Here is a 23,987-nt window from a genome sequence, read left to right as displayed (position 1 = left end):
AAGCAGTGAGCCTGTTCTTAAGCAAATTCAAAATACTGTCCAAGATTGCTCTGAATAGGATCCAACTGGAGGAAGGGTTCCTGCATCATGCCTACAGGAGGAAACTGTCTGGGAGGAGGAAGGGGGACTGTGTGATAAACAACAAACTGCTGCTGAAGAAGCTAGATGACCAACTGTAAGAGCTATCACAGTATGCCAAGTACCTGAATTGTCTTCCTCCGACTCCACACAATGTAACGAAGGTTTGGTGCTCGGGAGCTCTACTCTTGTCAAAGGGTCCAATACAGACTGAGTTTTCTGATGCAGATGGGTGCTTGAGGGCACTCTGATGAAGATAGCCATTCCGATACTAGATAACAAATAGGTGTTAATGGGTACCAAGACACTGCTAGATCATACTTTGAGGCTACACCTGATGTAGAGGGTGCTCTGGCGCATATGTGCTCCAGATTCTGAGGGTACTCAGACACGAAGAGTGCTTATGAGACAACAGGCTTAAGAGAAATATCCTGACTTCCTGTGACAGGAAAGCCTGAAGAAAAATGCTCTGGACTATCCCAATGACTGCAGGAAGGCTGAGGACTAACTGGTGGGGGGATTTCTAGTTCTCTTACACAACGCAGGAGAACAGGACACATCCTTTCGTGCGCCTTTTCAATTGGTGTGAAGCGTCCGAAAAACACCACTGATGTCGGGGTGAAAACTCATCCAACTCCAAGAAAGTTGGTGAATGTCCAAGGAAACACCTTTCCAATGGTGTTTATCTGCAACCTGGTTATTAGCAACAGGTTCAGTACAGGGGGGTGGCAACCCATGGGCAGACCCCACCGATCTCCCTTAGGCTACCAGTTTGACTCCTCCGTGCAGGGGTGTGTGTCACTGACCTTGGCCTAGGAGAATCGGCAGGCTAGGAAGCCAAACTCTCACACATTGCACTTGCACCAGGTGTCACCAGGCACTCCACTAACACCGCACAACAACAGTAGCTACCAGATGCTCTGAAGCACTCTATCATCCATTAGGACCTTCATGTAAATGCCATTTTAACGTGTTCAGTTCCAGTCTTTTACATTCATCACACCTTACGTCTATTGAACAAATTTTGTCCCCTACAATCTGAACAAATAATGTGTGAACATATGATTTTCCTTAGTCTAACGAGTATTGCAGCCCTTACTGCAATACCTAATACTGGAGCTACTGGAGTCTGACATACTAAGTCCAAAATTTTGCTGAAAGTTAATACAAAATCAGAATACTTCACAAAATGATGAGATACAACACGGACAGAATGTATTCCAAATTAAGCTGGAGCTAACATTTATTGTATAATGATCAGCTGGCAGAAACAAACTGAAGCCATTATTGCTAGCTGTTCCTCTCTGACCACAAAAGTGGGAGGGGATTGTCACCTAGATGCTAGAAATAGCGCAACTTGCAAATTTTCAAATTCTAGCTCCCAATTGTAGAAACTTCTAGCTATATAATTACTGGGTAAATTACTAAATTAAAAATAAATGTACAGTACTGTGATAGCAGCAAACACCCATGAAATACCAACAAGTGCCTACACATAATGGCAGCAAGAAGAATTCTTAAAAGTTTTAAAAATTCGATACACACTTCATTGAGAACAGGTGTACTAGATAATCGCCTGGCAGCCATTCAATCTTTTGTTTGAATGTCCGACTCGCCTATCAGCATGGGAGATATAAGCCATCTTTAACAGTGCGTAAAATTCATCCCAAATAAATTTCTTTCTAAAGCCTGACTCCCCTATTAAGGGATCTATTTTCTATAGTTACATGCCTTTCTCACTTTCCTTGTGCAGGCACAACAAAATTTTACAAACCTGCAACATACTCCTAAGTTATACCTTACACATAATAAATACTTAAATATCTTGTGAAAAATCTTATACGAATATCAATAAAAATAAATGGAAATGGTTTTTTTTATCCTTGAAAGTGCTTCTTCAATCAAGTTCTTTTCCTGTTTTATTTTATATAAAAAAAGTTGCGGGATTGTTATAAAACCTGATCACCACTGTAATTTTGCTGTACATTTAAATCCTCCATTTAATTACTGCAGTGTTAAATTTTTTCGGTATAAATAAAACAAAATTTTATTGCAGGTCTTTCTTAGTTGATTTTGCACTAGTGCACAACTAAATTTCTTTCACAAAAAAAATAACAAATTCTTAGAAATTTGTATTTTTCCTAGCTATACACTTAACCTTGAAACTGCTTGTTATAGGAGATACCCAGATTTTGTCAAAATCCGGTACCAACCAGAAAATTCAAGTTATTCGCCCCTACCCCGACAGGTCCATGCCCTGAGGGTCGAAGCTTGCCCGACCTCTCTCGCCAGTCTTTCTTTGTATGTCCAAAAAACCCTGGTCTCCTACCCTAAAGAAAGTGGGGATGGGGAGGGCCTAGTTGCCAAGCAGTTCGAGGTAAGTATAGCAAGGAAAAGTACAAATGAGTACTAAGAATCTGTTATTTGTTCCAGCAAGGTATAGTACTTCCCTTGAAACTGCTTGTATAAGAGACTTAGTCCTTAGGAGGAGGGAGACTTCAGGAGAGGAGAGACCCTGGAACATGTCGGGGCTGTAACACGAGAGGGGACCCTGATGGACTGGCGAAAACTCTGGGAATAGCTGGAACAAGTCATGTAAGGCAATGTTTTGTACTGAAAACTGTTAGGTGATCTGTAAGGCTTACCTTGAATACTCATTGGGGCCATCCCCCGGTCCGAAGGCCCAATAGCAAGGAAGGGGAAGGTGCTAGCTAGGGAAGAAGGAAGGAACAGGTATCATATCACATAGGAAACTGCCATTCACACCCACATCCACACCTACCCAGCTCACCCTACTCCCGGGGGGAGAAGGGGTTATACTGTGCTGCCCCGCCCCCCCACCACAGGGCCGATCTCGAAGGAGTCGAGGGACTCCTTGTGCAGTCCTTCAGGTAATGGACTGTGAAAGTGGACTGTCTACACCACCACACGCCCACCCTTAGGATTTGGGAGATAGCTATATTCTTCGAGAACGAGTGGGAGGCCCTGATACCCTTGATGTCGTGACGCTTAGCATTCTTCGGAACGGAGTCCAGCCCCCTAGTAAGCCCTCCTGATTGTCTCCCTTAAACAATAAGAAATGGTATTCTTGGAACCGCTTTCTATCTCTGCCTGTGGTGACCAAAGAAGTTCTGATTCCCAGGCCTGAGGTGAGCTGTCCTACTTGAGTATTTTCCTCACCGCCAGAAACCGGACACAAGAGATCTTTGGGGTCCTCAGACATCGGGAGAGCCGGAATAGAGAACTCTACGAACTGTCATCCCAGATTGAGGGGTTCTGGGTCTTGGCCACAACCGTGGAGACATAATGGAAGGTGAGCTCCTTCCACCCCCTGGAGTGAGCCACTACGTATGACAGGCCGTGTAGCTCCCCCAACACCTGCTTGGAGGAGGCCAGGGTAAGGAGGAACACCGTCTTGAGAGTGAGGTCCCTGTCCAAAACGACCTTAAGGGGCTAGAAGGGAGGCTTTCTGAGCGAGTCCGGAGGACCCTGGCGACGTCCCACTGAGGCGCCTTGACTGCCCCAGGTAAGGACTGTTGTTCGAAACTCGTAAGGAGCATGGCCAGGTCTTTGGAGCCACCCAGGTCTAGGCCCTTCAGACGGATGAACTGGCCTCCCCAAGGAGGCCCCTCACGCCCCTTTCAGAGCCGGCACCGAGAGCCCCTTGTCGAGCTGCAGGTGGACTAAGAGGTCAGCTATGGTGGGTGACCTTGGCCTCCCTTACACCAGTCCACGTCTTCCATTTTTTGGCCTGGTACACTGCCGCCGATGACTTTTGTAGGTAACCCGATACAGGCGGCCCTCGGTTAGCGGCAGGGGTTCCGTTCCTGGCCACCGACGCCAAGCGATTTTCCGACGCTGAGCAATTTTCGACGCTGAGCGATTTTAAAGCCTACGGCCGCCGCACACCTTCTTTCGAAAACTCTAGACCAATCAAAGGCGCCGTAATCCCACAACGGCGCAATAAGTAAAATTATATTTATGCATTATAGCACTATAGAATTTTACTGTACAGTACATGTGGGTGTCTAGAGTTATGTAAAGATATAATAAAGTTATACAGTGTACAGGTAGCTGTAGTGTTCAGGTTACGATCATTAGTCTTACGATAGTTCGATTTTATGAGAGATCAAATTACAATGGCCTAACTTTATCCATCTTCTAGTTACATAAGTTCAATAACAGCAAAAGAGAATGATGAAAGTATGGTTTTTAACGTTATACTCGTTTGCGTGAACGTGTACAGCCATGAACAACCGAAAAAACGAGAAACGACTTTTTTTTTTTTTTCTAAGTACAACCGAACTGGATAACATCTGTTTTGGCTTGTATTTCGATCATCGTACTACAGTGCAACATTACCGTATTTGTTATAAATGGCGTTTATGTATAGAATAGAACTGACATGTCTTAATGTAAAATAACTTTATTCGCTATAGATCAGAGATCAATATAGATTAAAGATCAATCGGGAAATATACCGTTAAATTAAACCTAGTTATAACTGAAGCTGAGAAAACTGTTCAAGCTGCTAATGACTATTATCGTACATCGGCAACAAGGATAAAACTGCAGTAAACGTCTGCCATCACAGCACACTGTAGAATAAAATTGGGATAAAATCATTTTAATAAAAACTACTGTGCTTGAAAGAACACATTTTACTGTTGGTTTCGCCGATATAAGATAAATAACGTAAAGTTCGTATTATGATGATATAAAGGATTACGTATTGCGAACGGAATCACGTAAATTTTTTACGCAATAAACATGCGCCAACGTAATCTGTTAACGAAAAAAATAGTAGTTCACATTCACAACGAGACATATTCAATAAATATTTTCCACCTAAAACACGCTGTATATGGAAAAATAACTTTGTCTCATATAAGTCAAGTATATAGATATCGTTTATGCTAACTAGAAGCAAGAGCATTCGCTCAGAATTGCGTTATGGTGGTGAAACAGACTCGTATTCATCAGCTGATTTCAAACCACAACATTGGCCGCCCCTCTCCGCGAAATACGGGCTTAAGTTTGCCGTAGTATTTTAAAATACAAATAATATGAGAATACATACAAAATATTCTTGGATACAGTGAAATAATGTATAACTTTTTAAGGATTTATGGAAAAGATGGCATAATTTAATAAAATAACACAATGCATTTTTCGGAACTGGCGGGCAAGAACGAACATGAAAAACCATCCCCTGACAACGTGGGAGCGTAGTTACAAAGGCTGCCTTAATTTGTATCTTATTTCTGTACAAAAATGAAAATACCTTTACGCAATATATTTTCATACACATTTTAAACATAAAAGCATAAACATTTGAAAAATCGACTCATCGATCGCTAAATTTGCACTTTTTTTTTTTTTTAACTCTATATTTTCGGAAGAGCGGCATACAAGAACGAACTTGCAAAAAACATCGTAGTGTCGATAACTTGAAGGGGAGTTTCAAAAAGCTGCCTTTTTACATATTTCTGCACAGAAATAAAAATACCCTATTCGTAATACATTTCATACCACATTTTTATAAACATAAAAAGCATAAACATTTATAAATCGACCACATCGATCGCTAATTGCACTTTTAAATCGATATTTTCGGAGAGCGGCAGACGGCGGCATACAAGAACGAACTTGAAAAAACATCGTAGTCGATAACTTGAAGGGGAGTTTCAAAAGCTGCCTTTTTATCATATTTCTGCACAGAATAAAAATACCCTATTCGTAATACTTTTTCATACACATTTTAAACATAAAAGCATAAACATTTATAAAATCGACACATCGATCTCTAATTTGCACTTTTTTAAATCTATATTTTTCGGAAGAGCGGCAGACGGCGGCATACAAGAACGAAACTTGAAAAAAACATCGTAGTCGATAACTTGAAGGGGAGTTTCAAAAGCTGCCTTTTTATCATATTTCTGCACAGAAATAAAAAAATACCCTATTCAATACATTTTCCATACACATTTTAAACATAAAAGCATAAACATTTATAAAACGACACATCGATCGCTAATTTGCACTTTTTTAAATCGATTTATTTTTCGGAAGAGCGGCAGACGGCGGCATACAAGAACGAACTTAAAAAAACATCGTAGTCTAACGAAGAGTTTCAAAAGCTGCCATCATATTTCTCACAGAAATAAAAAATACCCTATTCGTAATACATTTTCATACATAAACATAAAGATAAACTTATAAATCGACACATCGATGCTAATTTGCACTTTTTTAAATCTATTTTCGGAAGAGCGGCAGACGCACATACAAGAACGAACTTGAAAAAAAACATCGTAGTCGATAACTTGAAGGGGAGTTTCAAAAGCTGCCTTTTTATCATATTTCTGCACAGAAATAAAAATACCCTATTCGTAATACATTTCATACACATTTTAAAACAAAAATAAAAGCATAAACATTTATAAAATCGACACCGATCGCTAATTTGCACTTTTTTTAAATCGATATTTCTGGGCTCAGCTCGTGTCGGCCTATGAAAGTATCCTTAATATCAGTTCTTTCTAGGTAAACATTAGCCTACCCTACCAGCCAAGACAAAAACAAAATTAACGAAAATGTCAGTAAAACTGACTCGCTCACTCTTTAAAAAGAAGTGTCGGTATGATAAAGGGGCGAGTGTGGAACACTACCACGAGCCAAACACCAATTAGAACTTCCTATCAGAATCCCCCCAAGAGAGAGCTGATACCAACGGGCGATGCAGCCTCCTACTACTACTACTAGAGGACGCCACGGACAGCAGCGCCCTAGCGGACATCCTTAATTTTTAGCGCCAGCGGACAAGTCGCCATTTTCTTGTGCTCGTGCTTTATTGGATTTTATCCGTACTTTCTACGATGGAACGCTCTGCAATTGCCACGGCTAAGTTAAGTAACTCATAAGTAACATTTTACCTTAGTTTTTATCTTCCGGGTACCAGTATTTTCCTCTTAATAGGTCATATACGGTTCCCCTTGGTTCTCTGTGGCGGCCCATGCCGCCTCGTAAGAATTCCCGGTCCTCATACTGGGACTTCTTATACTTATGGCTTACTTTATCACATTCATTGTTTTACATCGAGTTTTAGCTAGTTCAGCCCTCTCCACCATTCTCTTAGCTTGGTATTTAGGGCTATTATTATTTTTCCGGCCCCAGCATCCCGGCTCTTGCTCTACATCGGCTATCGCTGGCTCCGAGTAGGCGCCTGTTTCTTTGGAACAGTCTGCCTCCTCCTGGGCTTTCTTTCTCTTTTACTAAAAGTGTCTCTTCCACTTTCGATGTATATTTATTTATTTATTTAGGGTGTTAGGCTAGCCTAGGTGCTTGTTCCATGTATTGGTACAGCTTGGTTCACGTGGCCCTTCCACGGTTGTGTTGCTCCGCGGCTAGGCCACTTGCGGTCACGTGTTCCCATAGCACCTTACCCTGCCCCATTCCCTCCCTCTCTGATATAGGGAGGAGCTGGGGGACCCCTTGGTTGTTATGACAACCTCATCGCCTTCTCTCACACTCTCGGAGGTGACCAGGGGTCCTCCCAGACGGGGGTATAGGGCGACCACTATTGAGGTACCGGGTTCTCCCATGCGGGTAGTTTTGGTGAGGCGGGGAGGAGTAGGCCATCCCTCCCCCCCCTTTTCTCGCTCCCGCCGTGTTTCGCCGAGACCTTCCTCCCCCCTCCCCAGTGCTCAGCCACCTCCCTTACGATACGAAAGGAGCCTTCCGTCGCAGCCGGGGCACCTTTGGTTATAGGTTACTGGCTCCGCTAGCGGGCAGGGTGGGGTACTACGTGTGGTTCGGTTGCTTGCCTACTATCCTCCTTATATATCTCTCCCCCGCTACCGGAAGGGAGCTTACCCCTTACCTAGCACTTCTGCTAGTAGACGGGCGGAGAGAAGTTGTTTTATTTTAGTTATTTTAAGGATATATACCCTAATTATACAATATTTTACAATGATTTGTGTGTTATTATTATTATTTTATCAACCATCCCCGCCATTTTCTGTCGTGGTTTCCATTACCACCACTCCTAGTTGGTTGATTCTTGTGCTTCCGCCATCGGCGGACCATAGACATATACCAACCTAGTTACCACGTATTTTTTGGCGGGGCTCTGGTTTTATCTAACTTTATCGCTCCGGCACCAGCGGAGCATATGTTAGGCTGTAAGTGTTTATTGGTACTCAGTACTTTTTCACTTACAGGCTACCAACTGCCAGGTCCCAGCTGTAATGCGACGCTTTACGACCCTGTGGACATGATGAGTGCAGGTCTCACGCCCTTGTGCCACGTCGTTCAACGAGACGATTGTCTGGCACCCTGAAGCCTGCGCCATATGCTACGACCTGATCGGTCAGCTGGGAGATGGGGTAAGTCCATTATAGGCTTACTTATGGTTTTACTAACAACTTCTAGTCATAAGTTTGTTAACCCCGTTCCACTATTGGCAGCTAATCTCACCTTTCTTTCAGGCTACGGTGTGAGGGAAGTCGCCCTCGCCACCCTGAAAGCGTGGGTGGGCGGCTTCGGGAGAACGCCGCCAAGGGCCAGCCCTACATTTTGGATAAAAAGCTGGCCGTCCAGATCTTTCCCCGCGGGCAAGTCGACGGGTTACGTCGACCCCTTGTCGCTGCCCCACTGATAGCCTCCATCCAGCAAGAACTCCAGCAACGTTTGGGGTCGTAGCTCCCAGGAGTCGGTCCCGGACGTCGCTGCCCTGGACCTTAACCTTGAGCCCATGGCGGTAGGTGGGGAGGATTTGTTGGTTGTTAGGGTAGGTATGTCATGCGCCCAAGGTCTTTCCTTGGGCGCTCCTGGATCTTCTCCTGTCCCCTCTCTTCTTCCGCTTCTTTCCGGCAAGCTTTGCGGGATCCGAGATCCCTATTCGCCCATCCCGCTCTCTCTGTACCTCCTAAGGAGAAGGGAAAGAGAGAACCGAAGACTTTATCTAAGTCGACTTCTAGGAAGTCGTCTTCGTCTTCTTCGGCTAGGAAGTCGTCGACTTCCTATGCCGATGCGGTGAAGGCAAAGCCGGGCTCTTCCCAATCGAAGAGCTCCAGAAGCAAGGCTTCGAAGGAGAAGGCTCGCGCTCCCACCGAGTCACTGCTTCTCCCGCCTCCTCTGCTTCCACTCCGGCTATGCCGGCAGGGTAGCAAGCACCAGCACCTTCGATCCCTCTACTTTCTCAGCAGGGGTGATGGAAACAGGTGGGCGTGCTAGTAGGCTCCCAAATCTCCGCACTGGGAACGCGTTCGAGCAGAGTTTGCGCAATTATCAAACAGTCTGTCTCAATCTGGACAGTCAATCCAGGATCTCTAATAAGAGAATGAGAGAGAATGAGGACCGAGTAGACTGGGCTAGCTCAGGCTCCTCCCCAGTCTCCCCAGCATCTAGCGCACGGGGATTCTTCAACTTCCACCTTATGACTCCTTGCCAGCTTTCTCTATGGAGAACCCATGGAGAGTAGCTGCCTACGCTCCATTCAAGGACGGAATGATTTCTATCTCGGAGTGTGGACTCGAAGGATTGAGGACTTCGAATTCTACCCTCCGGGTCTGACGCAGCCTTTCATCGGTTATGCTAGGCTGACGCCAACGGCTCTGACGAGAGAAGACAAAATCTCTAAGGAGTCAGTTCTTTATAGTAGGGATCACGCCCAGCGGGAATGGGTTCACTGCCTTGAGGACTGGGAGTGTACTAACACTAAAACTCCAGGCCTACAAGAGTCCCTTCACTATTTTCGCGACGGAAGAGGAGGTTTCTCTTCCGTTCGCCACGAAATTAGTGGAGAAGTCCCTTCAGGCATACCCTCAAGGATGAGCCCATTCCACAGTTGAGGGAGGCGGAGTCCTACTTCTCGCTCTTCCCCGCCTTCGGAGAATTGTGGGAAAAACTTGCCAGCTACATTCACGCTGGGTAAACTCAAGCCGGACTGCGCCATGGACCCCAGTTCGGTAGAAAATTAACCTAGCTGCCGGATTCTCTAAATCCAGGCAGAGTTCGATGCGCGAACTAGGTTTGGCAGGTCCTCAATTCCCTCATCATCACAGAAATGGCTGCCCTTTCCTACGCTACGGAAACCGCTGTTCAAGATTCTGGCGAAATCTCAGTTTCAGAACGGTTCTAACGGACGCTTTGACTTCTTCCAGGCTAGGAGGAACTGCGGAAGCATGTCCTTACAAGAGTGCACAATCAGGCATGAGCCCTAATAGACTCTTGGGCTGCAAGCATGTGGGGAGCGATCTCTTCCCAGGAATCCGCAGTGAACGAGGTCCACCACGAAAGCTGCTAGACTCAACCAGAGCCTTAGAGCTAGGTGGGGTATTTCCTCAAAGAGGAAACAGGAATCCGTTCCCACTGCTGGCAAGAAAACCAAAGAAGGCTGGTAAGAGGTTCCAGCCATATAAAAACTCCAGCAACAGCAGCAATTTTGTGCAGGCAGTCCCAGTTACCCAACAGGGGACAACTTCCACCTCTAAGCAGAACCAACCTTTCCTCCTGGTGCCCAGCAATCTCAACCATCCACTTCCTACCGCTATCTCGCCGGCCTCAACCCTGCTTATGAGGCTCAAGGCTACTCTCAACCGAGAGGTAGGGCGAGAGGTTACTTTCGTCAGCGTGGCGCAGGAAGGGGCACCGAGGGAGTAGGACAGTTTCAGAGAGGGCGTGGTGGCCAACCCCGCCCATCAGCAATGAGGCTCCCCAGGTAGGAGGGAGGCTGTTCTCTTATTCCGCCACAGGTGGGGGTTCAGCAATTGGTCACAGAGCATAGTGTCCCAACAGGATTAGGCTGGAGTTGGATCAAAGATCCTCCTCCAATCAAATCATTTCATCAGGTACCGTCAAAGGAATTTTGTAGATTACGCGGAAGAACTCCTTCAGAAAGGAGCTATTGCGAGAGTCAACATCTAAAATTTCAAGGGCCGCTTATTTCAAGCGTGCCAAAGAAAGGCTCAACAAAAAGAAGGTAATCTTAGACTTGTCAAAGCTAAACTCTTTCATTCGCTGCGACAAGTTCAAGATGCTTACCCCTCTCGCAAGTAAGGACCTACTTCCGCGTGGAGCCGTCATGCTCCATCGATCTTACAGAGCCATACTATCATATCCTATAGCCAGGCACTTTCCGCCCAATTCCTAGGATTCAGGCCTAGGAAATCAGACATTCTCATTCAAAGTGATGCCCGTCGGTCTGAATGTAGCCCCCAGGGTATTCACAAAGATAGCAGAAGTGGTTGTACAACATTGAGAGCTCAGGGAATCATGGTAGCGCATACCTCGACGATTGGTTGATCTGGGCACCAACAGTCGAGGAATGTCTCGAAGCTACCAAAAAGGTAGTTCACTTTCTGGAACATCTGGGGTTCCAGATAACAAACGAAAATCCAGACTTACTCCGGAATCTCGTTTTCAGTGGCTAGGAATCCAATGGGATTTGTCTTCCTCACAATCTATCAATTCCAGTGGCCAAACGGAAGGAAATAGCAAAATCTGTCAGGCAATTCCTCAAATGCAAACAAACGTCAAGAAGAACCAGGAGAGAATCCTAGGGTCTCTTCAGTTTGCTTCGGTAACAGATATCCTTCTGAAAGCAAGGCTGAAAGATATAAATCGAATTTGGCGGTCAAAAGCAAACTCCAAATATCGAGACAAGTTGTCAGTAATTCCACAGATCCTTCGCAACCAACTACGGCCTTGGTCAAAAGTAAAGAACTTAGCCAAGAAAGTACCCCTTCAATATCCCCTCCCAGTGCTAACCATTCACACGGATGCATCCCTGTCCGGTGTGGGGGGGATACTCTCAGTTCAAACAGGTTCAGGGGACTTGGTCAGTTCTATTTCGCCAGCTCCACATAAACGTGTTGGAAGCAATGGCAGTATTTCTTACTCTGAAGAGACTGCTTCCCCCGAAGAAGTCTCATCTAAGGCTAGTTTTGGACAGCGCAGTGTGTAGTTCATTGCATCAACAGAGGAGGGTCCAAATCCAAACATGTGAACCATGTCATGATAGCCATCTTTGCATTAGCAAACAAACACAAATGGCATCTGTCTGCCACTCACCTGGCAGGAGTAAGAAATGTGATAGCAGACGCTCTGTCCCGGTCAGTTCCTCTGGAATCAGAGTGGTCTCTGGACGTCGGGTCATTCCAGTGGGTAAGCCGGAGAGTCCCCAGGTCTCCAGTGGATCTCTTCGCCTCACAAGCGAACCACAAGCTCCCTTGCTATGTGGCCCCCAACCTGGACCCTCTGGCTTATGCCATGGACGCCCTGTCGTTAGATTGGAATCAGTGGAGGAGTTTATGTTTTCCTCCAGTGAATCTTCTCTTGAAAGTCCTAGACAAACTAAGGTCTTTCAAAGGGATAGTAGCTCTAATTGCACCGGACTGGCCCAAGAGCAACTGGTATCCTCTTCTCTTGGAATTGGGTCTCCGACCTCAACGGATCCCCAATCCCAACTATCACAATCAGTACAAATGAGACTGTGTTCGCTTCCTCAGGAACTCTCCAGACCCTAACTTTATGGACTTCATGAAGTTTGCGGCTATAAAGATGCTGACATTGATCCACAGAATATTCTCTTCCTAGAATCAGATAAGAGAGAGTCAACCATTAGGCAATATGACTCAGCTGTTAAAAAAATTAGCATCTTTCTTGAAGAGAATCGAACACTACACCATGACAGTTAATTTGGCTATATCCTTTTTCAGATCCTTATTTGAAAAAGGTTAGCAGCTAGCACGATTACCACTCATAAATCGGCTTTGAAGAAAATCTTTCAAGTAGGTTTTCAGATAGATTTGACTGAATCTTATTTCACATCTATCCCTAAAGCCTGTGCTAGACTTAGACCTTCCCAGAGGCCTACTACAGTTTCATGGTTCTTAAATGACGTCCTCAAACTAGCTTCAGATACTCACAACTCATCTTGTACATTCATAATGCTCCTGAGGAAGACATTATTCTTATTAAGCCTAGCCTCAGGAGCTAGAATTTCAGAACTGTCGGCTCTATCCAGGGATGCGGGGTCATGTGGAATTCCTCCCATCAGGAGAAGTTCTACTTGCTCCGGATCGTAGCTTTTTAGTTTTTAGCCAAAAAATGAAGATCCTCTTGCAAGGTGGGCCCCTTGGAAGGTTATCCCACTTCCACAGGATCCTTCTCTCTGCCCCAGTATCAACTCTTAGAGCCTTTCTATCTCGTACTTCTTCTAGATCCTCAGTGCTCTCATTCATGAGAGAAAAAGGTGGTACTTTATCAGTTAAAGGCATTAGACAGCAAATCCTTTTACTTCATTAAACAAGCCAACCCTGAGTCATTCCCAAAAGCACATGATCAGGGGAGTAGCCACCTCAATTAATTATTTCCAACATATGAACTTTGGAGGATCTTAGAAAGTATACTGGATGGAAATCCCCGACAGTCTTTAAACGCCATTATTTAAAGTCCTTGGAATCTTTAAAGTTTTCAGCAGTAGCAGCGGGAAACATAGTTTCCCCCTGATCCTGTTTAGTAGTTGTAGTATAGATCCAGGTCTCCTTTCTACCTACATCCAACAACATGCCTCACTATCGTCAGGCTACTCAAACATCATAGCCTTAGCCGTTGTATCATATAGTGGATTGTCCCTTATTTTTTTGCTAGGGACATCCACATTTGTACTGATCCTATGTTAACTTAGTATTTCAGTGGTACCTACCCTTATTTTTATGCTTAGGGTGGCATAGTTTTTATTCACCATATGTTGGGATGATGACTTCAGTCACAAGGGGTTTGTATATATTTTTGGAATATGTATTGATGATGGATTTCAGTTTTGTACCTACCCTTATATGCTAGGGTGGACAAATGTATATATTTATAAAATCCCATTTTTGTTAAGTAAAATCCCAATTTTTCCTTATTTTACATGCATCTTTGTAATTTACTTTAATTACCATTTAAGTACTTTAAGATTACTAACATTTTATTATTTTACTGTTTAAATAAGTTAGTTTAAGGCTTAACTTGTATGCTGTAATTGATTTACTTATATTATATCCATCTTTTTAAATTGTTTTTCATTGTTCCCTTTTCCATCTTGTCTGTTTCTCTGGACTCTTTCATAGCGCCGACACGAGCTGAGCCCAGAAAACTGGGATTTTGACGAAGGAAAAATCTATTTCTGGGTGATTGGCTCGTGTCGCCTATGAAACCCCCCTTTTTATAGTTTTGTTTTCCCCCCCTTGCAGGACAAGATGTATTTACTGTTTTAATTAAGGATGTCCGCTAGGGGCGCTGCTGTCCGTGGCGTCCTCTAGTAGTAGTAGTAGAGGCTGCATCGCCCGTTGGTATCAGCTCTCTCTTGGGGGATTCTGATAGGAAGTTCTAATTGGTGTTTGGCTCGTGGTAGTGTTCACACTCGCCCCTTTATCATACCGACACTTCTTTTTAAGAGTGAGCGAGTCAGTTTTACTGACATTTTCTTAATTTTGTTTTTCTCTGGTAATTTTAGGCTAATTTTACCTAGAAAGAATGATATAAGGATACTTTCATAGGGCGACACGAGCCAATCACCCAGAAATAGATTTTTCCTTCGTCAAAATCCCTTTTTCGGAAGAGCGGCAGGCGGCGGCTTACAAGAAAGAACATGAAAAAACATCGTATTTGATAACGTGAAGGGCAGTTTCAAAAGCTGCCTTTGTATCATATTTCTGTACAGAAATAAAAATGCCTTTCACGTAATACATTTTCATACACATTTTAAACAAAAGCATGAACATTATGAATCGACAATCATAGCTAAATTTGCACTTATGTAACTCGATATTTTCAGCATAGAACAGCGTCGGAGGCATATATTTTACTTAATACCTACATAATAACTCTCCATAAAATTTGTTAATATAATTTGCATAACCTTTATGGTCTGAACGGCATTTCTACTTATGTATGAACTCGTTAGACAACGGCGCTAGCGGCGCTGTTAACTGAAATTTGTGCCGTAAAGATACCTTTAAAATGCCTTATTTTTTTAATGATTATTTTTGACGATCGCCGTAAAACCGATTCGCCGTTGAGTGATTGCGCCGTTAACCGCGGGCTGCCTGTATATTGGGAGACAGTCCTCCGAGACAATCCTTTCCAGACTAACAGTCGCTTGACAACCTCCTCCCATGAAGGCACAGGGCTTGGAGGCTTCCTTCGTGGAACCTCTCGAAGTGGGGCTGCCTGGGATGTGACACCTTCGTGGTAGTTCCCATGGATCTTGAACCGCCGTGGCCCGAAGGTCCGAGAACCACTCCCTGTCCGGCCACAGAAGGGCCACCAGGGTCATGGACATCTCCCTAGATATCCTGAGACTGTTTAGGATCTGCCTGATCAGACCAAACGGAGGGAATGCGCAGAAGTCTAGGCCGTCCCACGGGTGTTGAAAGGCATCCTCCCATAATGCTGCCAGATCGTTACCGAGGCAGCAGAACACTGGGAATTTGTTGTATAGACTGGTGGCAAACAGGTCAAGGGAGGGGGACCCCCACCTTCCTATCAGCTCTGCTACCACTTTGGGGTGCAGGAACCATTCCGAACTGATTACCTGACCCTTTCTGCCGAGGCCGTCTGCTATTGACGTTCTTCCCGGGGATGAACCTCGCCGTTAGGGACGACCCAACGCTCGAGGTCCACTCCATGATCTCCTCCATCAAGTCACACAGGAACTGGGACTTCAGGCCTCCTTGCTTCTTCACGTACGCTACTACTATGGATCTGGGGTTCAAAGGCTAAGAGGGCCTTCTGCACTGCCAGTAGCTCCAGCTTATGTGGAAGTCTCTCCAGCTCCACTCCAGGTCCCCTCCCTCATCTCTGATAGAAGGTGGACAAAACCCTCCTTTGAAGCGTCTGTGAACAGGTCTGGGAGAACTTTCGACAGAGGCACACCCCTGAAGGAGTTTCCCCCGGTCTAGCCACCATCCGGAGGACTTCCCTCGTAGACTCTAGGGAGCCAGGAGCTTCTGAGGCGGATCCCTCTTTGGAAGCCACCCTCCTTCAGTTCCACTGGACGGCCTTCAGAAGCCTACTGCCCTGGGGACCAGTTCTTCACGGAGAAGGGGTGTCCCAGCAGCCTCTGCCACTCCCTCCCTTGCTGGGCAGGGAAAGGGTTCTAGGAAGGGCCGAGCCACCTCTCCATGTTGAGGAGCCTGTCCTCCAACAGGAATGCTCTGGCCACCTCCGTGTTCAGTTCCATCCCTAGGTAGATCATCCTGGTGGTGGGAACTAACTGGGACTTCTCCCAATTCAGGACTACCCCTAGGCCAGGAGCTCATCCCTTTGATGCTCTAATGTTGCCCTTGAGGAAGAAGGGAGCAACCAGTTTGTCCAAGTACCTCTGGAGGCAAATACATCTCCTGTGGGCCCAAGAAAACACAAGGAGAACACTCTTGTGAACACCTGCGGGGCCGCCCACAAACCGAAACAGAGGATACTTCCTGCTTGGACGGGTGTACTGGTACCCATTCAGGTCCAGGAAACAACAGGAAGTCTCCTTCCCTCACGGCAGCTAGGACCTGACCTTGGGGTCTCCATCCTGAAGGGTGTTTTGAGGGTGAACATGTTCAGCCTCCTCCACCAGAAAAGAGAAAGACTTAAGAACCAGGAGGAGCAGTCTGTGTTTCTTGCTGGAAGGCTCCTTTCTCGAATATGACTCTAATCTCCTGTCCCAAAGCCTCCCTGTGTTTGGGGTTGCTGGGTAGAAAGAGCTGGTCTTCTGGCTCCCCCGTCAGGGGAGGCTTGTTGCCCACAAAGGGGATCCGGTAACCATCCCTGAGCACTTGTACAGTCCAGAGATTGGCTCTGTGATCCTCCCAGTTCCAACAATGATTTGAGAGGCAACCCCCACCTGGGGCGACGAGCAGAGGAGGGGGCCTCGATTCCTATCTTCTCTTGGGGCCAAAGCGGCTGTTCTTACCCCTGTGGGAAGTTGTGGGCCCTGGTCTAAAGGAGGAGGAGGACGGGGCCCTGGAGGAGGGCTACACCCGTAGGAACCTCCAGCTCGTAGAGGGGGTGGCTAGGGGGTTGGGAGTGGAGGGTACTATATGTCTTTGCTGCTGCCTGGCCTCACCGGATCCTGGACCCTACATTGGGCCAACTGCCTCCACCAACTGATCCGGGAAGAGGGAGTCCCCAGACATGGGTGCGTTTCTAAGGTCCTTGGATTCCGTTTCAGGAAGGACCCTGGAGAGCCTTGACAAGACAATATCCGGCTTAAAATAGCAACCAGTTGGCCCACTGAGTGGCCAACTGGGAGAGAGGAAGCCTAAGGACTTCCCCCAGAGAGGACCAGCTCTTTGAAACGAGCCATCTCGGACTCCTTCAAATTTCGGCTCATGGCGAACCGCGCCACCACCCCCAACCAAAGGTCCAGCCAGGAGGCGGCCCCAGGTCACGGACTCCATGGCCATGGCCTCCACCTGCAAAAAGGAGACAGCACTTGCCAGGAGCTTCTCCTCCGAGAGGCCCAGGGTGAGAGAGGGGATGATACCTCTACGGACTTAAGCTCAAAGTCCCAAGGCACTCGGAACGTATAAACTCTTCTGTCTCGTTTTTCGCGAAGGTGAGAAGCTTGAAGGAGCTGTGGGACTGCAGGGAGTCTTTAGGCCCCACCACGGACGGATCCACCTTACCCAGGATGTAGACCATGCTAGCAGCCTGGGGGCAGACTGGGGGGGGGGGGGGGGTGGGGGGGGGGAGTAGTAGTAGTTTTACCCTCCCCCTGGTGTTCCTCGAACAGAAGGTCGACAGCCTGAACCGTGCTCAAATCCAGGGGAGGAGCTGGTACTGCCAACTGGTTCAGCTCCCTAATAAGGGTTCAGACCCTCCTGAAGGTGGAACCTTTGTCTTCGGAGCCCTAGCCCTCCACGGGGCTCTGAGTGAGGACCGTAAATTCGGGATCCTCCTCCGGGGATTTGGGGAAAATTTTTTAAAACGCCCGCTGTGACCCTTAAGAGAAAGGGGGGTGGGAGGCGGAGAGGAACCGACTGCTACGCGGGTCAAGGAGGAACCCGCACCGGGGAACCCGATGAGGGACGCGGCTTGGGCCGAGCACTCTGCTTCAGTCACCTGACCGAGAGCAAGGGACAGCAGACAGACAACGGGGCCTCCAGAGAAACACGGAGCCTGCCCGGCCCAGGCACGAGGACACAGAGGCTGTGGGCTGGGGCAGGATCTGCCCGGGCCATGGGTGCAGCAACCCAGCCTGGGGAGGGGGACCTTTGAGACCTTCTGGAACGGGTGGAAGGGAAGTGCCTAGAGGTGCGACCTGTCTGGGGGAGAGGATGATGATGATCTACTGCGAGCCCTGCGGCCCCGGCTATGAAGGGGGAAGGGGGAACGGGAGTCGCCATCTCTGGAGGAGCGCGCCTCCTCCTCTGCTTGCTGCATCACTCCTTCCTGGATCTGTGCTTCCTCTTGCCGCGAGCAACTCCAAGGGGGTCGACAAGGAGGAGGATGATGAGGAATCCTCTGTTTCTTTGAATGGGGAGCACACCCCTGGCGAGCTGAGTGACCATGTAAGACTGTGCCGGGGTACTGTGAATAACTGGATTTTTCTGGTCGGTACTGGATTTGACAAATCCGGGTATCTCCTATACAAGGACTTTAAGGAAGTATACCGCACTGGGAACAAAAGCCTTTTTTTTTTAATTGAAATTTAAAAATACTGATTTCAAATTACTCAATTAACCTGTGACTTCTAACAAAATCTATTCTCTCCCCTTAAAACCACCATCTATGAGGGCAGGCTGAGATTTCTGGCTTGCTGGTGGTGGTTAAACTTTTTACAAATAACAAACCCAAGGTCAAAACAACATGATTTCAAAACCAACCCCAAACAATTTACAAATGTGCTGTAAAAACCAAATAAATGTACTGATTATTCAGTAAAAGGGCAAATAATACCCAGCAATAGTTTCATACCAAAAGGATTTCATCCTACAATGCAAAAGGACAGTGCACCCTAAATTTTTTTCCTCTCTCTACATTGTGCAAGACAATATCTCACTAATTCCTTCATTCACCAACATCACTAAATCAATAAATATAATAATATAATCTTTTCCCTTTATAGGATTAAACAAATATCTGAGTTCTCTATTTTCTCATGTGTTCCTCCTGCCTGAAGGGCTAGGTCTTTATCTATCACAATGGCCTTTCTACTTCTATCCACTTTTCTGTTTAATACTCCACCAATTTCTCAGCCATTTACTATTCTCCCACAGTTGTCCAGCTATGACTCTTGAGCTTCTCCGGTCACACCTCTTCAAAACCTCCACCTTCCTTAGCAATGCCCATGTTTCTACTGCACACAGTTGCAGCCTTATGTACCCACTGTAAGTCTTTGTTCTCTATACTAATGGAACATTTTTACTCAACTCATACTACTTGAAATATTTCAATTTTAACTAAATTATATTCTTACCATCATCATCTAATGCAGCAAGATAATTCAGCAGCTCCAAAGCTCTCATTAACGTCTCAGGTGCAGGTGGATCCATGAAATCAAAATGAACAAGGTCATCTATTCCCAACTTTTTCAACTGCAATACCACTGAACCCAAATTAGATCTCAAGATCTCAGGGTAGTGTTGTCCTGAAAAAGGAATACAAGAAAACATTCATTTATTTACAAATTCACTGCAAAATAAAAAACTGAATATACAAGGTTCAAAACTAATCCTTTATGTTAAAAGATTCAAAACATTTTTAAAGTACCTACAAATTAACCTACAAATTACAAAACAACTACAACTGCTGAACCAAACACAAACCCCACAAAAAAGACTTGATCATAGGTGTATAAAAAATAAATAAATTGAAAAAATCCATTTTTACACATACTTACCAAGTAATTACACAGCCAAAAGTTTCTAGTATTGGCAGCTAAAATTCGAAATTTGCAGTAGCGGTTGTTTTTTTTAGTTGTAGGTAACTAATCGGCCCACTTTCGGGAAGAAAAGGAACAACCGAGTCAGGTATTTCAATTTGTTTTTGACCTAAAATTCATGTGCGGGGAGGAGGGAGGGCGGGCTCGTTCTGTAATTACTTGTTAAGTATATGTAAAATTTTATTTTATCAAAAAATTTCATTTTTACGTAAGTAGCTTACCAAGTAATTACATAGCTGATTCCACACAGACAGGAGGTAGGATACATGGACTATTCTACCCCAAATCATTATTAACAAAATGACAATGCTTGTTTCCTTACCTTGTAAGAGTACTGCCTCTGGTTGGCGCTCATCTTACATGGTAGAGGAGGTGCAGTTTGTCCCTAAGTTGCCTGCTACCTTAGTGGGAGCCTTGAAATGAAGATTACGATCAAATGCTTACAAAGACTAAAAAATAATGTCCTTGCCCAGGGTGCAGTACCAACATTAAAAAGAACTGGTGGGTATCCTAGTATATCCACATACCAAGTGCCCCAAACTCCCAGTAACTCTTTGTTGTACACTTCTGATGCAAACATCTTCAGTCCCAGTGAATAGCCCTCAGCTCCTTCACATTCAGTAGCACAGGCAGTCCCCGGGCTTACGACGGGGGTTCTGTTCTTGAGATGCGCCCTAAGTTGAAAATCGTCTTAAGCCGGAAATTCGTCAAAAATCCTAAGATAACCTTACTTTTAATGCTTTGGGTGTATTAAAAACAATGCAAACTGCATTTTTCATAAACAAAAACTTCAAAATGTTGATTATTTTGCATTTTGGAGACACATATCTTCCGCCAGATTGGCGTTGTAAGCACCATAACCCTGGAACTTGCGACGTAAACCTGGAAATAATTTCTGAAGAATATAATTGAAAAGCGTCATAACCTCGGAACGTCATAAGCCGGGGACTGCCTGTATATGCATCTCCTTTTTATCCTCTTGACAAAATTCACGACACTTCCTTGCTCTAGAAGAGAGCTCCCCAGCCTAAGTCTGACATGTCGGCATAGAAACTCTGGTCGGGGTTCTGAGGAATGGAGAGACTTTTTTTTTCTTCCTTGTAGTCTTGCCTTCTGACTTCCACCAAAGCAGATGACTCTTGATACCCTGTGTTACTGGGAACACAAACAAATCGGGCTGACTTTTCCTGTCCCTGCTGACCCTGTGATAAAACTAAAATACTCTCAAGTGGACTCTCTCTAGCGACACAATCTGCTCTATCGATGCCAATTCTCCAAGAAGGCGCATCCACTTGTTGGCTGAGCAAAGCTGTACATCATGAAATTCATCTATGGTCCAAAGGCAAAACTCCACTCTTTTAGGGCACAGAAAAACCCCAAAAAACCAAAGAATCGCTACTGCGAATTTCGAATTTTTTTTTTGTCAATACTAGAAACTGTTAGCTAAGTAATTACTTGGTAAGTTACTTATGTAACCCTTCAAGTTCAAAAACAAAATGTACCACTTTTACTGAAAAATACTAAAGATGTCTTCCTACAAAGCATATCTTAAATTTAACCAGACCACTAAGGTGATTAACAGCTCTCCTAGGGCTGGCCCGACAGATTAGATTTTTATTTACATGGATAGGAACCAATTGGTTACTTAGCAACAGGGCCTATAGTTTATTGTGGGATCCGAAAAACATTACAGTAAACCTCCCGTATGTGCGGGGAATGCATACCATCCTACATTAAACATACCTTAAATTGAGAGGAGAGAGAGAAATTGAATAGGCAACATCATATATTTGAAGCATCCAAGAATGAAATTACTTATGAATTATTTCAGACATAGAGAATATGTAATATGAGAGAGAGAGAGAGAGAGAGAGAGAGAGAGAGAGAGAGAGAGAGAGAGAGAGAGAGAGAGAGAGAGAGAGAGAGAGAATTATTTTTATTAATTTATATATCATTTAATCTTATTAAACTTAATACAGTATTAATGAATATTAACATTTAATACAGTATTAATGAATATTAACATTAGAAAATTAGTAAGTCATTTTGTATCATAAAAGTGTAATTAGTCATAAAAATAACATCAAAATACACTAATTTGTGAATATTAATAGACGTAAAACTACACAAATGAGTGAGTCCTCACATGTATAATTTTTAGATAGGCCTCACAGAAAAACTCCACAAATAAGGGATTCCACGAATCTTGGGAATGCGAGTATATGGTGGGGTTGAGTATATATAGATAATGAATATCTAATCACCAGAAATATATTTGTCAGATTCCGCATTGGCGGCAGCTGGGAGCGTACTCAGGCTGCCAGATTGGTACGTACGTGATTCAAGTGGCACGAATTTTTCATTAGAACCTAACAATTATCATATTCAAGTATTTCACAGACATGCAAACGCAAACATAACATTTTCAAATCCTCGAGAAACCCTGCAACCGTTATGTTTATTAATATTTTATGGTACATGTACTATGTTTATTAATATTTTCAAATAATAATAATAATAATAATAATAATAATAATTATACAACATAACTGCATTTACAAATTTTGTATGAAAGTATTTTAAAGAAATAAGCTTTCCATTTCACTTGCTGAGATAAGAGAATTGTTTTATGGTACATGTACAGTAGAGACCCGGTCCCTCGATCATACTAGAACTCGAAATAAATAATTGGATTTCAATGCGAAAATTTGAGTAATTGGCGCTGTTCCCTAGCTCATTTAAAGCCTGCTCGCTCTGCTGCTATTGTTTTGAACAAGTAGTACATGCCCATACAGGTATTTCCTTAGTTTTTGTGACTTTCTATGGTGTATTATTTTGATTCAATCTTTGGTCCTAAGACAGCCCTTGGAGACAAGCAAAGAGGAAAATGGTAAAAATCGCAATTGAATATAAGGTTATTAAAAAATATTATGAAAGAGTAATTCATGTAACATTAAAATCCTGCAAAGATTTTTAATGATAGGCTAACCCTGGAAGTGTCGATAGTTGTGTCAATAGTTAATTACCATCACAACTATTGGCAAACTATGGATACTGGCACAAAAATCTGTAAAAACTGGTAAAAAGCTGTAGATTATTAAAGTGGAACCACTAGTGATAAAACTTTTGATACCGTAAACAAAACAACTTGTAATTACAACAATAACCATGGTTAAAAAATACCACAATTAGACATTAGGATGAGCAAGGTCCTACTTTGTTACAGGTGTAATTCTAAAAACCAAAAAGCTCTATTAAAACCTAAATATTTTTCCGGGAGAAAATGATTATTTGAAAAGTTATACGTATACGCATTACAGAATATAAGCATTGTCTTTGTACTCCATTTGATTTTGATAGCCATCTCAAAATCTAGGCTGATTGAGTACTATTGATATCTTCATTGCCATTACTTGGCTGGTATAAGAGATGTAATTTGGAGATACTTTTCTTGCAAATTAACAAAGTTTGATTTAAAATGTGCACAATACTTGATCATATAAGCATTAAGTGTTCTGGACTTTTCATTTTCACCCACTCCGCTATTATTTTTTATTTTATAGTTACGGCAAATGACGTCGGCAATCAGCCGTTTCTCGATTTGGTTGTTTATGCCAGTATAGGTTTACAATCGCTTCATCTGCAAATAAAAAAACCCGGAATATCTTCGTGGAGGACAGTAAATGAACAGAGCAGTCTGCCATCTGCATTCTGATTATGCTTACTTTCTTAAAATAATCAGCCGATTTCATTTTACCATCTGATCACTGTATTTAGTTGCCGAGTGGAACTAATTTACGAAAGTTTGGGTTAAAGAATTGCAGCTACCTTTATTCATATACATAGTACTAATCAAAATGTAGTAGTACATGTGTGTTTTTGTCAGTTTTAGATAGCTTTTTTACCTTCCAAACTATTTTGCAGTCTGTTCATTATTCGTAGTTCTCAGTCATGCTTTTGATTTGAGAGCCTTGTTGTTTTA

General features: G+C 44.2%; 1 protein-coding gene across 1 annotated transcript in view; it reads right to left on the bottom strand.

Annotated features, from left to right (window-relative positions):
* LOC135221193 (putative pre-mRNA-splicing factor ATP-dependent RNA helicase PRP1) overlaps positions 1–23,987 on the bottom strand; it is a 171,045-nt gene that overhangs the window by 115,097 nt on the left and 31,961 nt on the right. The window contains exon 6 of the mRNA XM_064259015.1: positions 19,541–19,711. Within this exon, the coding sequence (XP_064115085.1) occupies positions 19,541–19,711 (171 nt within the window). The remainder of the gene's footprint in view (positions 1–19,540; positions 19,712–23,987) is intronic.

This window comes from Macrobrachium nipponense, chromosome 2, assembly GCF_015104395.2.
Source record: "Macrobrachium nipponense isolate FS-2020 chromosome 2, ASM1510439v2, whole genome shotgun sequence".
Classification (NCBI taxonomy): Eukaryota; Metazoa; Arthropoda; class Malacostraca; order Decapoda; family Palaemonidae; genus Macrobrachium; species Macrobrachium nipponense.
This window is presented reverse-complemented; position numbering and strand designations above follow the sequence as displayed.